The following is a 13,509-nucleotide window of genomic DNA, read 5'->3' as shown; positions in this document are numbered from 1 at the left end:
TTCTGTCCTCTCTGTTCTCCATTATCCTTTCAGTCCAGGATTATTTTTGCAAAGCACTGTTTTTGTTTGCTATTGCTTCAGGCAAGAGTTGAAGAGTTTTATGCTCATCTCCTGAGGCAATGTTTTTGTTATTTTGGTCTAGGTCATTTTCTTTGTTAACAGCATGCACCTTTTCTGGCTCAGAATGAGACAGCCCTGTTTCCAGGCAGGTCCTTTGGTGATTGATGCTAGGTTGGTTCAGTGAGGGGTCCATCATTTGTTGTAATTACCTAAAGTTATTACCTAAGTGTAGTTGCAGGATGACAGTTACACTTATGATGTCCCGTTTTCCCAGTAGTAACCCCGCGATTATCCGGGATTCAAACATCCGGAAAACGCCCTTATACTGGTCAAAATCGTGATCGGATAAAGTTATCACAATATCCGGCCAAAATGGCCACAGGAACCGGATAAAAGCTGGTTTGGCTGGATGAAAATACGGCCATACCGTATTAATCCCATCTGTGGCTCTAGACGCACTGTGGAGGAGGGGGTGGGGTGGGTGGGTGGTGTTGGGAGGGACCACCTGGGTACAGGAAATACCATTAATTTTAGAACAATTAATCATTAGCCAAAAACAAATGAAATAAGTACTAGTAATTATGTAATAACAAATAAATAAGTTTCCTAAAAGCATTGTGCACAGGCTGAAGTTTCCTTCAAAAATATTGTGAATTATTTTCCGCCTGGCGGCCTACGTAACGTGCTATAACTGCCCCACCCCAAGTGGACCGGTCCAACACTGGTCAACCCATGTGCGTCCGTCCCTCGTGTTATACACAGTGCTGCGCCATTAGTGAAATATTTTTTTAAATAACTTTTTTATTTTCATAGTAACTTTGAACGTTTTTGGCCAAGATTATGTCTGGTAGCAGCATCAATCGTTCTGGAGGTGTTAAGAGGAAGAAAGTTGTCCTAACAATTAAAGACAAGTTACTGTTATACACCTCAACCAGTGCGGCGTCACAGTGCTGCTCCATTAGTGAAATATTTTTTTAAATAACTTTTTTATTTTCATAGTAACTTTGAACATTTTTGGCCAAGACTATGTCTGGTAGCAGCATCAATCGTTCTGGAAGTGTTAAGAGGAAGAAGATTGTCCTAGCAATTAAAGACAAGTTACGTGTTGTTCAACCAGTGAGGTGTCACAGGCAGCCAAGTGCCTTTAACAAGTGAGGCGCTACAGGCAAGCCAAGCGCCTTCAACAAGTGAGGCGCCACAGGCAAGCCAAGCTCCTTCAACAAGTGAGGCATTACAGGCAAGCCAAGCGCTTTCAACAAGTGAGGCACCACAGGCAAGCCAAGCGCCTTCAACAAGTGAGGCGCAAGCAAGTGCCTTTAACAAGTGAGGCGTCACAGGCAAGCCAAGTGCCTTCAACAAGTGAGGGCATGCAAGCGCTTCAACAAGTGAGGTGCAAGCAAGCGCCTTCAACAAGTGAGGTGCAAGCAAGCGCCTTCAACAAGTGAGGCCTCACAGGCAACCCAAATGCCTTTAACCAGTGAGGCTTCAGCAGCTGGCAGTCAAAACTAACTTAGCTTAATGAACTGTACAGTAATTTTAAGTGTTAATTTTAGTGTTGTGTTAGTATAGGTTACTTAAATTGTTAAGAATTTTTAACTTCAAGATGTGTGGCATCAATCAAGAAGACGAACACCAACACGGTAAGTTGAGGTTTCTAGTTGAATGTTTAATAATTATATGTGGCAAGGCAATTCAAATTATGTTGTTTGTAGTATAAAAATAGTTGGAAATGGTCACTTTTGGACTCGTAGGTGAAAAAGTACCATTATCCGAAAAATGTGATAATCCGGCTGGGGGTCCTTCCCATATAGTCCAGATGATCGAGTGGAGACAGTACTTTTTGTTGTACAACACTTTGAAGCTAGTGTCCGTTTGAGGCCATTACTGTACCTTTGTGCTGCGAGTGGTGTGTCGGGAGATGCTTTGTTTGTAGACTCAAGCGTCCCCTAGTCCTGTGTTATGAAACACGTTTGGATCAGGTCATAAGTAGTGTCATTAAGTTTAGCCAGCCTGCAGTCTACCTTAAGGGCCGTGCTATTCACAAGTTTGCGGCTATGTGCAAGATTTTCTCGAACATGTCAATGGCCTATATTCCAGCGTGATGGTTTTCTCAGTCCAACGGAGTGCTAGCGGCTCGGTACCTTGTGAATGTTCCTGATCCATGCTGGGCTTGTGTGGTTCCAGGTTATGAAACTCATTGTTGATTCCCCCTCCTTCTTGGGATTACTTCTGAGGCTCTCCTCCACATCTGACAAGTTCCAATTCTGCTTTTGTTCTCCATGATGAGATAGCAATAGGGAGCCACCATACGAGTCCTAGAAATTCAGCATTGAATGCAAGGAAATGCCTCTTTCTGGTGGGACCTTGGTGGCTCCTTGGACCCCTCCCATCCCCCCCTTTCAAGGATTTCAGTGCTCCATCTTTCAGGTTCAATGACTGATGTGTCAAGTGCGGCAGGTCCAGTAGGTGGGTGCATAGCCATCTAGAGGCATGCAGCTGCTACTAGCAGCTAGTAAATCGTTCAACGCAGCCTGTCCTCCTATGAACAAAGACGCTTTTCACGTGTATGCATTACATAAGGCCAAAAATTGTTGTACTGGAAAATGAAGTGGCTCGCGAAAGTGACGTACCTGTACTCTCCCGTTTTCTGTTTTGGATCCCCCAGCTAGTGAAGATCTTAGGAGAACAACCTTAAACTGACTGCTGACATTGGGAAACCTTAAGTGGAAGGGGCTGATTCAATGACTAGGTGGAAGGTTTTGGGGACAAATTTTTTAGGTTTCTTTTACCTTACTGTTGTCCGTTTCATCTCGCACTACTTTTCTGGTGGCCTTTTCTTGATCTGAGTGATCTAGTATCCTCTTGCTCGCTGTGCCTCTTTAAAGTGGGCCAGGTTTAGGCCTCTGATCCCTGGAAGACTTACAATGATTCACAATGACTCACAAGCTCATGTGATTCGAACTGGGCGGAGTTATCCAGGTAGCTAGCAACAGGGAACCACTGAGAACCCACAAAAAAAAGAGGCATTTCATTACGCTTAACAATGGTTTCTTTCTATGGGAATATTGCTGTCAAAATGTGTCCAATAGTCTATTCTATCATTTGAAATAATAAAAACATAACATATTACATCTAATGAAGTGAAAATAGCAACTTTGAAGGTGCTTCCTTAAATGATTTCATTTAAGGAAGAGTCTTAGGTGCAGTGTTCATCAAGTTAAATTGGGGAGGGGCTGGCATTCAACCAGCTGCCAGCTTCCTGTCCTCATTGAGGCCACTAGCGTTAGTGGCTCTTAGTTAAACAAAGGTAAATATGGCAATTAAAATATTTAATTTGATGCCACTTACAATCTTTAACATCCAAGCAATATTCTCAAATAATAAAAGAAAATAGGACAAGCTGCCAAGAGAATTATGATGGGGTAAAAGTCTCTCAACAAGAACAACTTCATGACTTACATGAAGTAAGGGATGCAAGTTTAACCCATCATGTGCCTTCTTGAGGTTATCTTGAGATGATTTCAGGGCTTTAGTGTCCCCGCGGCCCGGTCCTCGACCAGGCCTCCACCCCCAGGAAGCAGCCCGTGACAGCTGACTAACACCCAGGTACTGTACCTATTTTGCTGCTAGGTAACAGGGGCATAGAGTGAAAGAAACTCTGCCCATTGTTTCTCGCCAGCGCCTGGGATCGAACCCAGGACCACAGGATCAAGTCCAGCGTGCTGTCCGCTCGGCCGACCGGCTCCCATATTTCTCCTGGCTTCAATATTTTCTCAAGATATATTAACTTCTTGTGATTTCATTGTGGTAGACAGACAAGCTATGATGGAGAATGTAATTATCAAACAAAAGCACCAAGCTCAGAAGGCAATACAGTGGACCCTCGGGATACGAACGTTCCTCTTTACGAATATTTTGGGTTATGAACGCAATTTTGTTGGAAAATTTAAACCGGGTTACGAATTCTGCCTCGCCTTGCAACTTTGTTGATACACGTACGGGTCGACCGAGTGCGTGGTCCCTGGTGGTACGGGCGACCCCGCTTCAATTTAGCTCAAGCCGCCCACTTAGTGACGATCCTGCTTGATTTATTTGTAAATAATTTCATTTTTTCTGCCTTTTTGGTTTTTGAACATAAAAATAATTATTATATATAATCACACCATCGGGTCCCAAGAAAGTCAGTGGTAAGGTTCAACCTAAGAAAATAGTTGTGAGTAGAGGCAGTAGAGGATGTCCTTTCCTCATTAAGAACATGTGTAAAGTATGGGAAGAACTGCAAAATTTTGTTGAAAAACTTACCCAGATAAAGCTGTAGCAGGCCGTTGCATTGACCTTTTAAATGACAATGTCATGTCTCACTACAAACAAGTGTTAAAATGTAGGGAAAAACAAATGTCTTTAGACAAATTCTTAGTAAGACAAGCAAGCAGAGACCCACAACCAGGTCCTAGTGGTACTTCTGCAAAACGTAGGGGAGAGAGTACACCAGAGAGGTCATCACTGCCTGATGTTATAATGGACGGGAACTCCCTTCCAAACACTTAACACCTCTCCTCCTTCCCCGCTCCTCACCGTCTTCCAAACGCCAACAAGAGTCATCAATAAAGGCAAACTATAACTTGTACATACAACAATACAAAATATTTGTGTGTATTATGTATGAAATGTATTTAGAAGTTAATATTTTTGGTAGTGTGGAACGGATTAATTCCATTTACATTATTTGCTATGGGAAAATTCATTTCAGGTTGTGAATTTTCAGCTTATGACCCGTCTCTGGGAACAGAGATTAAATTCGAAAACCAAGGTACCTCTGTATACTGTGCCACCATCTGTGCCACAGAATAAATTCCTAACTACCATTCAGGATGCCAGAATGAGCGTACAAAGACACAAGACATGTTAAAAGAGTCAGATCCACAAAGGATTTTATGAAGGGAGACACAACACAAAGGTGTGGGGGAGAAACCATGAAAGAGTTATAAGGATTAAAACTAATTCCACATGACACTTCTGTACTTACATCATGCCACTTGTTGTGATGTCTTCCGAGCAGAAGTACATGATGGTAATGGCACAACGCACATCACAATCAAACGTGAATTCTATGTTAAATCTGGATACTGCGGTGGTGTCATCTGGTTCCTTTAGGGTAGCCGATTCATCAGGCGCGCGCACAAATCGTAAACTTTCCTTTCTTATGTTAATGAGCGCTTTCAACGTTTTGCTTGGCTCGTTTGCAGTCGGTGCTGGATATGGAAACTGGAAATTATTATTAGAGTTAATTAACAAGCATATTTCATCAATACGATACAATCCACAACAGTGTAGGTAATAATAATTCATTCACTGGGGTCATCGGAGGCTCAAACTTGGGACTCAAAAATACATGACCTTTGTCCTACCAGTTAAGCCATGGATCCTCACAATATGAGAACCTTCCTTATTGTAAGCATCCACAGCCTGGTCAGTTGGACATCAGTCTGAGGACATCAGTTGGACATCACTTCTGAGGCCTGAGTTCAAGCCTCTGATGCTCAAAGCGAATGAACCATCTCATCAATAACATATCAGACATAATGTCCTTGAGGAATATCTTGTATCATAAAGGGGATTCTTTATGATGTCTCAAGTACAGTACAACACTGCTGGTGCATAATGGGCAGGAATTTACAATTTTGGAACATGTCCTAATCAGTTTACAGTATACTTTTATTATTTCCAATATGTTATTAAATTATTAGAAAGGCAAATTATACACCATCATAGTACAGTGGAACCTCGTGTGACAAGCGCCTCAATTTATGAGCAATTTGAATAACGAGATAACGGCGCCGATCGCCAACAATTTGTCTCGATTAGCGAGCACTTGTTTGATTAACGAGAAAACCACATGATGTGTTCCTGCTGCTTCTCACACATTCTCAGACGCCTCCGACGATGCAAATGTTTAAAGATGCTAATGATGCTGGGATGTAAAGGGGTGACTGATGTGATATTGCAAAGCATTGACTTATTTTTGAAGAACAAAAAAAAAAGAGAAAATTTTGAAAAACAGAACAAATGTCAAAATGGGTCGTTCGGTGTTTGTCAGGTAGGCTGCTCCATGTTTCTTATTAAAAAAAAAAATTTAAACAATTTGAAAAACGGACAAATGCCATAGAAGTTTGTTCGGTGTTTGTTGGGTAGGCTGCTCCATTATCAATAAATGAAAAATACAAAACAAATTGAACACATTTGAAACAAGAGAAAAATTGTCATTAGGGAGCATCCTACCCGACAAACACCGAACGAACCTTTGGCTATAAAAAAATGAAAAAAAAAATCGAGCAAATTTGATGAAAGAAAAATGTCATAAAGGTTTGTTCAGTGTATGCAAGGTAGGCTGCTCCATTATTTAAAACATTGAATATCATACAGTATTCATGTTTTACGGTGGTAGAATGGATTAATTTGATTTCCATTATTTTAAATGGGGAAATTAGTTTTAAAAGACGTGCGTTTCACATAACGAGCTCGGTGCCGGAATGGATTAAATTTGTTATTCGAGGTTCCACTGTAGTAGTAGTATTACAATAATGAAATAAGAACATCATTTATCTATGAGAAAATACTGAGGCCATACAAGGGAAGGCTGTTGAGATGCAAAAGGACGAAGGCATCGAACCCATGATACTGCAAATATTTCCTTACAATAGTGTTGATTTGTAGTAATAGGTTATTAAAAATAAAAATTGAACGAGTGTAATGAAAAACCAATTTCTGGGCGAGCTACCAGTGATTCCATGAAGCTAGTACAGTGACCCCCTTGGCTTACGAATGCCCCTCTTTACAAACTTTTTGGGTTACGAGCCCAATTTCTTTGTAAAATCCAAATCGGGTTACGAACTTTGCCTCGGGAAACAAAGTTTGTTGATGTCGTATGACCGACCTAGCGTAAGATGGTACGGCGACCGAGCCTCAGTTTACCAGTACCTTCCGCCTAGTGACAATCGCGCCTGAATTCTTTATAAAGAATTTCAGTGTTTTTCGGATTTTTGGGTATTTGAACATAAAAGTTATTATTATATATCTTGCCATGGGTCCTAAGAAAGCCAGTGGTAAGGTTCAAGCCAAGAAAACACATGTGAGGACGACCATAGAGGAAAAACAAGAGATCATTCTTAAACATGAAAATGGTACACAGGTTGTTGAACTAGCTAGGCAGTACAACAAAGCAATGTCAATGATATGCACTGTAATTGCTAAGAAAAAGGACATGAGTGCTAAAGTGGCAAAAGATGCATCAACAATCACAAAACAAAGAACACAAACACTTGAGGATGTTGAAAAGTTGTTATTAATTTACCCAGAGCAAGCTGTAGTAGACCGTTGTGTTATCCTTTTTAATGACAATGTGATGTCTCACTTCAGACAAGTGTTACAATGTAGGGAAAAACAAGTGTCACTAGACAGGTTTTTAGTGAGAAAAACAATTAATGAGCCACAAACAGGTCCTAGTGGTATGCAGGGAAAATGTGCCAGAGTGTACTGCCAGAGAAGTCATCACTGCCTCATGTTATAATGGAAGGGGATTTCTCTTCTAAACACTAACACCTCTCCTCCCCCCCCCCCCCTCTTCACTGTTTTCCATACACCAACAAGAGTCATCAATAAAGGTAAGCAATAACTTGTACATACTTTAGTACTAATGATTTGGATGAATTAGGTATAAAATTTACTTTGAAGTTAATTTTTTGGGGAGTGTGGAACAGATAATTCAATTTACATTTTTTCTTGTGGAAAAATTTGCTTCAGTTTACGAATTTTCAGCTTACGAACCATCTCTGGGAACGGATTAAATTCGTAAGCCGAGGTACCACTGTATACAATATATAATCTTCATCTTTCTACGGGGTCAGTGCCCTATACGACCACGGCTGGAGAGAGAGAGTACTGATAGTGTACTATCAGCCGGGTCACATCAGCCATGGAGTTCTAGGCCCTACTAAGGACCAAGAGCCAGAGCCTGAACCCCCCCTCTTCACAGAGGCACAAGGAGCAGTGGCATTTATATTATTATTTAAAACTGGAAACTGGAAAGTTCTGGAAACTTTCCTTATTAAGACTACTCAATAGCTCGGTCAATCGAGCTTTGGCCTTACACGAGTGGGGTCCATGGTTCGAATCTCCTATAGCCCAGGTGAATGGAATATAGTTGTCTTTCTTGATTTATGCCACCCTCAGGAAAAAGCCCCCAGAAAGTCGGCGAGACAAAATAAGCCACATCTCGCTACAGAAGAGATGATAGCTTCATGAACTGCCAGAACTCCCCAACGATGTAAACAAATGATCAAAAAGTTTCAAAACTAGCTTCAGCTTATTTGCCTCACCTTCCCCGCTCATTTGCTGTGGCGTAGTGGTAAGACGCTCGCCTGGTGTTTCGCGAGCGCTTGTCCTGGGTTCGTAACCTGCCCAGGAAGGATTTACCGGACGCAAATCCTTAACTGTAGCCTCTGTTTAACCCAACAGTAAAATGGGTACCTGGTTGTTAAACAATTTGGCGGGTCGTATTCCGGGGAACGTAGGATTAAGGACTTGCCCGAAACGCTATGCATGCTAGTGGCTGTACAACATAACTCTTGTTATGTTGTCACAGTGGAACCTCGGGTGACAAGCAGCTCCAGTTACGAGCATTTCGAGTAACGAGCAAGCCACTCGCAGAAAATATGTTAAAACTGACAAGCTTTCCCTCGATTAACGAGCGTTTCCGCTGGTTGTCAGACACCTCCGACGACAATTTTGTTGTTGTTTCACAAGACAAGCTTTTCCACGTGACGAGCTCGGTGCCGGAATGGATTAAACTCGGTAATCGAGTCACCACTGTATAAATAAAAAAAATGGGGGTCAAGGGCAGGGGGGGTGGGAGAAGAGGGACGTAGCTCGCGGTTTGGCTATGACATTGCCCTCAGTTTTATAGTAGATGGGTAGATGTAATCATTTTAATCTCATGACTTTATGTCTATGGGGATTTTATCATCATAGGATTTTTACAATGAACTTTCCTAAGGAGCTCCATGGAGACTCTTGGTAGTTATCTCACCCAGATTGCTCTATACTACAAGCCTACTGAGGATCAGAGCCAGAACCTGGTCCCCTCACACAGGCACAGAGATCCAGTGACATTTTATTTAATTGGAAAAGCATCTAGAAAAATCAGTGCAGCTTTACAGACAACTGCTGAGTTCACAAGACTCGAAGCCTTGGAACTGCCAAACAGCTCCCCTCAAACGATTCAATCAAAACTATATATTTCACTTGAAACTAGCTAGAACTGTTAGTACTAATTGCCACCACCAGATGGCTAGGAGCTGGGTCGTCCATCAGCTCACACCTTAGTTCTGTTGCTGATGTGCTGCTTAGAGCATTGCAGTAATACTCCAGACACCTTTTGCGGCAGGTCCAAGTACTTCTAAGCTAAGCGGAAACTATCCAAGGAATTGTTTTCAATCGACATCTCTTTCCCTGCCTTTTTCAGCCTAGCTCTGCTTACAGCTCTCTTGCCATCTGGTTTTGAACCAGCCCTGGATGACTTGGCATTTGGTAGAGCAGCTGTGTGGGAGCCTAAATATTGCCTGTGTGGTTTTTCCATTGGGCAATTTGGCTCAGGGCTGTGTGCCAGTTTCTCCGGTTCCACCCATTTTGCCACTGCAGCAACTGTTGGGTTTGGGCCCCAGCTGCCCTTCACCGGATCCCACGGGATCCGGTTCCGTGGCTCCTTCCAGCTCAGTCACTCAATGTATTTACACACACACCAGCTCTGGGTTGGGGTTTTGTGACAAGTGCTAACCAGGCCTCACGGGTCGGTGATCGAGTCAGTTTCTTCAGATGCAGAGCATGGTATGCGTGTTCACAGCTGTGTGGTAAGCATTACAGACGATTCAGCTTCCTCTGGACTGCATGCTCCGGCTCCACTCTTAACTGCTCCTTAGTAGCTCATTGCTTGAACCATAAGGGTCTCTTCGATCCTACTCCGTGGTGCTGGATGCTGCAGGTGGCTCATCTTTTGGGTTCTCTGGGTTTAGCTCTCCGTGCGTTCAACGTGCGAGGCATTTTCAATGATTTCGTAGATGGTTTATCCTGGTTGATAATGTCAAACTTAAATAAGAATGCTCTCAGTTTGTCAGAATGAATTAAGTACAGAGAATAAATCTATGGCGATTAGGATTTGTTACTCGGGGAAGGGGTAAAAAAAGCAGCAACTGTCCATTACGTATATTGTAAAACTATTAAACCCACCAAGAAAACGAAATGAAATGATAGAACTTTATAGAATCAATACATATGTAATACTGTGTAAGTTTAAGGTAATTTTACACTTGTAAACAGGCCAAGTCTGTGAATGCCTCTCAGCAAAAAAAATTCTTCCAACTCAGGAAGGTTATATTTTGCTTGAAATGGTTAATGCGAAACTTTCTCATCTCTTTCTAAATGGATTTGTACGAGCTAAAACGTCAGACGCATGTGTTTTGCATATTAAATACCTGTTTTCGCATTGGCCCTATAGGAGCTGGGAAGGTATCGTTTTCCTTGGTGTCATCACGTACTGTCCACGGGCCTTCAGGATGAGACGCCATGGAGACCCCTAATAGGCCATCACTCTGATAAAGAAACTGAGCCTAATGTTTTAAATTATTTTTTTTTATCAAATATCTTGAAACTTCCATTTTTAACCAAGTCAAAATTTTCATGACAATTCTTTATGCAGCTTGAGAAACAACAATTTCTGCCTGAGTTGCCCTTAAGTTTAATATAATAATCTATGAGCTGCTGACCATTCCAAATTTGGTGGAATTATGGCCATTTTTAATCATATTCTGATAAAATAATTGTGCCTTCTCGAAAGTGTTGATTTTATATCCAGTACATTGATAAACAAAATATAAGGAAAAATAAGAAATTATGCTTTTTAACGTTCAACTTGCATAACATTTTTATTACGTAATTGTGTTCAAATTAGTGACACAATGAACAGTTTAAAGATGGAAATGGCTCTTGGTACACACATGGAATAACTTCAGATACGCCAAACTATGGGGACAGGTGATAGTGGACTTAACCCCTGCACTGCGCACCTGTTTTTGGCAAAAACTTCATAGTGCAATTGTTAAGGACAAATTTTTGTTGTTTTTATAAATGTTCAGATAAAGTTAATGTCAAAATGTTTCCAAACTCAACTATTTTCATTTCAAAAGACAGAGTGATAAAAACATTAAAAAATATTAAAATATAGCCTAATTAAAAAAAAAAAAACACAACTCCCGGAACGACTTTTGTTGGCTGGCACAGTTAAGGGGTTAATGTTCGATGTATGATAGATAACATGGCAGAGGTGATTAGACAAAGACTACTGCAGTACCTATATGGTATCCACTGTATGTTTTCCGTTGTTGTGGACAAGAAGTCTGTTAGGCTCATATTTTTCCCTTTAGGCTAGTGGCTCCAAACCAGTAGGCCCTGATCCCCCAAGGCAGGTCAATGAAATGTTTTCTGGTGGGCTGTAGAAACTAAATTCCGAGTATTTGTATAGTACTGTATATCTGAATCATTGAGTACTGTATTAGCAAGTGACAGATGTCCCGATTAGGATATTTTTTCTTTTATAAAAGTGTAGCAGGAGGGAGAGGGGGGGAGGGGTTACAAGTTTTTTGAGTATTAGAAAATAGGGCCACAAGTTCAAAAGGTTAGTAAGCACTGCTTTAGGCCATCTACTGGCCTTTCCAAGATACAACCTATAACAGTTGATAAACTCCCAGGTACTGTACTTATTTACATCTAAGTGAACAGAAGCATCAAGCGAAAGGAAATGTGCCAAACCATTTCTATTTTGCCCAGGGACTTGAGTGTAAGTCGAGGATGTAGACCACTGTGCTAGACAGTAATACTGGACGTAGGAGTGTTATACACTGCTCCTGTCTGCCAACACCAAGCTTCTTTACAGTTCTCATTTTCATTTTTTTTACACAGTTTAACATACACTATCATCAGCAGCATATGCTAGATCAGCCAACATAAGAACCTGACTTTAGAAACTTGCATAAGGAATCATTCAGAACATTGTATAAACATTATGTCAGACCAATCCTGGAGTATGCAGCTCCAGCCTGAAGTCCATACTAAACAAAAGACAAAATTAGAAAAGATTTAGACATATGCCACCAGATTAGTCCCAGTGGCCGAGAGGTATGAGTTACGAGGAAAGGTTATGAGAATTAAGCCTCACTTCCCTGGAAGACACAAAGAGTTAGGGAAGACATGATCACCACCTACAAAATTCTCAGAGGAATTGACAGGATGATAAAGCTGAATCATTTAGCATGGTCGGAACACGAACATGGGGACGCAAGTGGAAACGTAGTACCCAAATGAGCCACAGAGATATTAGCAAGAACTATTTTAGTGTCAGGGTAGTTAAGAAATGGAATACATTATGAAGTGGTGGAGGCTAACTTCATACACAGTTTCAAATGTTGATATGATATAACAGAATAGGCTCAGGAACCTGTACACCAGTTGATTGACAGTCAAGAGGTAGGACCAAAGAGCCAAAGCTCAACCTATACAAGCACAACTAGGCAAATACAACTAGGTGTATACTAGTATAAGAACTAACTACGTTAAATAAGTGTGTCGTGTTGTGTATCAAGCATGATGTTTATCTAAAATAATGACTTTATAATTACAGTATTTACATTAAATAGTGACTTTAATACTGCAGATTAATTACGGCCAAGCTAGTTGCCAACTTCAGCCTGGGTACAGCAACCCTTAGCTTCTAATAAATGTATTTCAAAGCATCATTACCAACGTTGCAGTTTTTAAGAGCGTAGCTAAATTTCATTTAATTCCCTAAGGAAGTATAGAAGAACTCTCGCTTCCAGTCATAAAAGAAATACCATAATGCTTCAGAAATTCTTCGCTTTTTTGTTAGTGAAATTTCTGTACAGGTAACTGATGGAGCTCTGCCCTGCAAATCCCTTCACAGAACTCAATAACAGTTACACTTGTATCCTAGCGATACAGTGCAGAGAATGAGCCACAATGAACAAATCCACAAGGGTCGTGACGAGGATTCGAACTTGCGTCCGAGAGCATCCCAGACGCTGCCTTAATCGACTGAGCTACGACATGGTCAAAAAAGAGTTGAAACCGAAGTTCTACTGAACTTACTGCATCCTGCAGCCTCTCCGAGACACAAACCAAGGTTTTACACAACTCCCCCTGCACTCGAGCTATGTCAATAAGCCGTTCTCCCTCTTCGCCCTTACTTCATTACACAGAAATCACAATTAGCGTGATGCATCAAATGAACAAAATTTTTGTTCACTTGATGCATCATGTTATTGTGATTTGTGTGTGTAATGAGCCACAATAATGTGGCTGGAAATTAACGCCCAATCCACACAC

The 13,509-nt window shown here is 41.2% G+C and overlaps 1 protein-coding gene across 15 annotated transcripts in view; it reads right to left on the bottom strand.

Moving 5' to 3' along the window:
• The window catches only part of Mrgn1 (Mahogunin ring finger 1), a 153,430-nt gene that overhangs the window by 129,376 nt on the left and 10,545 nt on the right, over positions 1-13,509 (bottom strand). For 7 of the 15 annotated variants that reach the window (XR_011228478.1, XM_069324537.1, XM_045763015.2 and 4 more), the window contains exons 3-4: positions 10,587-10,715; positions 5,087-5,325 (exon numbers count right to left, since the gene is read on the bottom strand). Coding sequence is in view for 13 of the 15 variants with exons in the window: in XM_069324537.1 (XP_069180638.1) it covers positions 5,087-5,325; positions 10,587-10,715 (368 nt within the window). In the remaining 2 variants the exon portion in view is untranslated. The remainder of the gene's footprint in view (positions 1-5,086; positions 5,326-10,586; positions 10,716-13,509) is intronic. The other 8 variants (XR_011228479.1, XM_069324539.1, XM_069324533.1 and 5 more) reach the window with 2 other exon arrangements.

The sequence above is a fragment of the Procambarus clarkii genome, chromosome 14, assembly GCF_040958095.1.
Source record: "Procambarus clarkii isolate CNS0578487 chromosome 14, FALCON_Pclarkii_2.0, whole genome shotgun sequence".
Classification (NCBI taxonomy): domain Eukaryota; kingdom Metazoa; phylum Arthropoda; class Malacostraca; order Decapoda; family Cambaridae; genus Procambarus; species Procambarus clarkii.
Note: the sequence above shows the minus strand (reverse complement) of the source record. Positions and strands in the feature narration are given on the sequence as shown.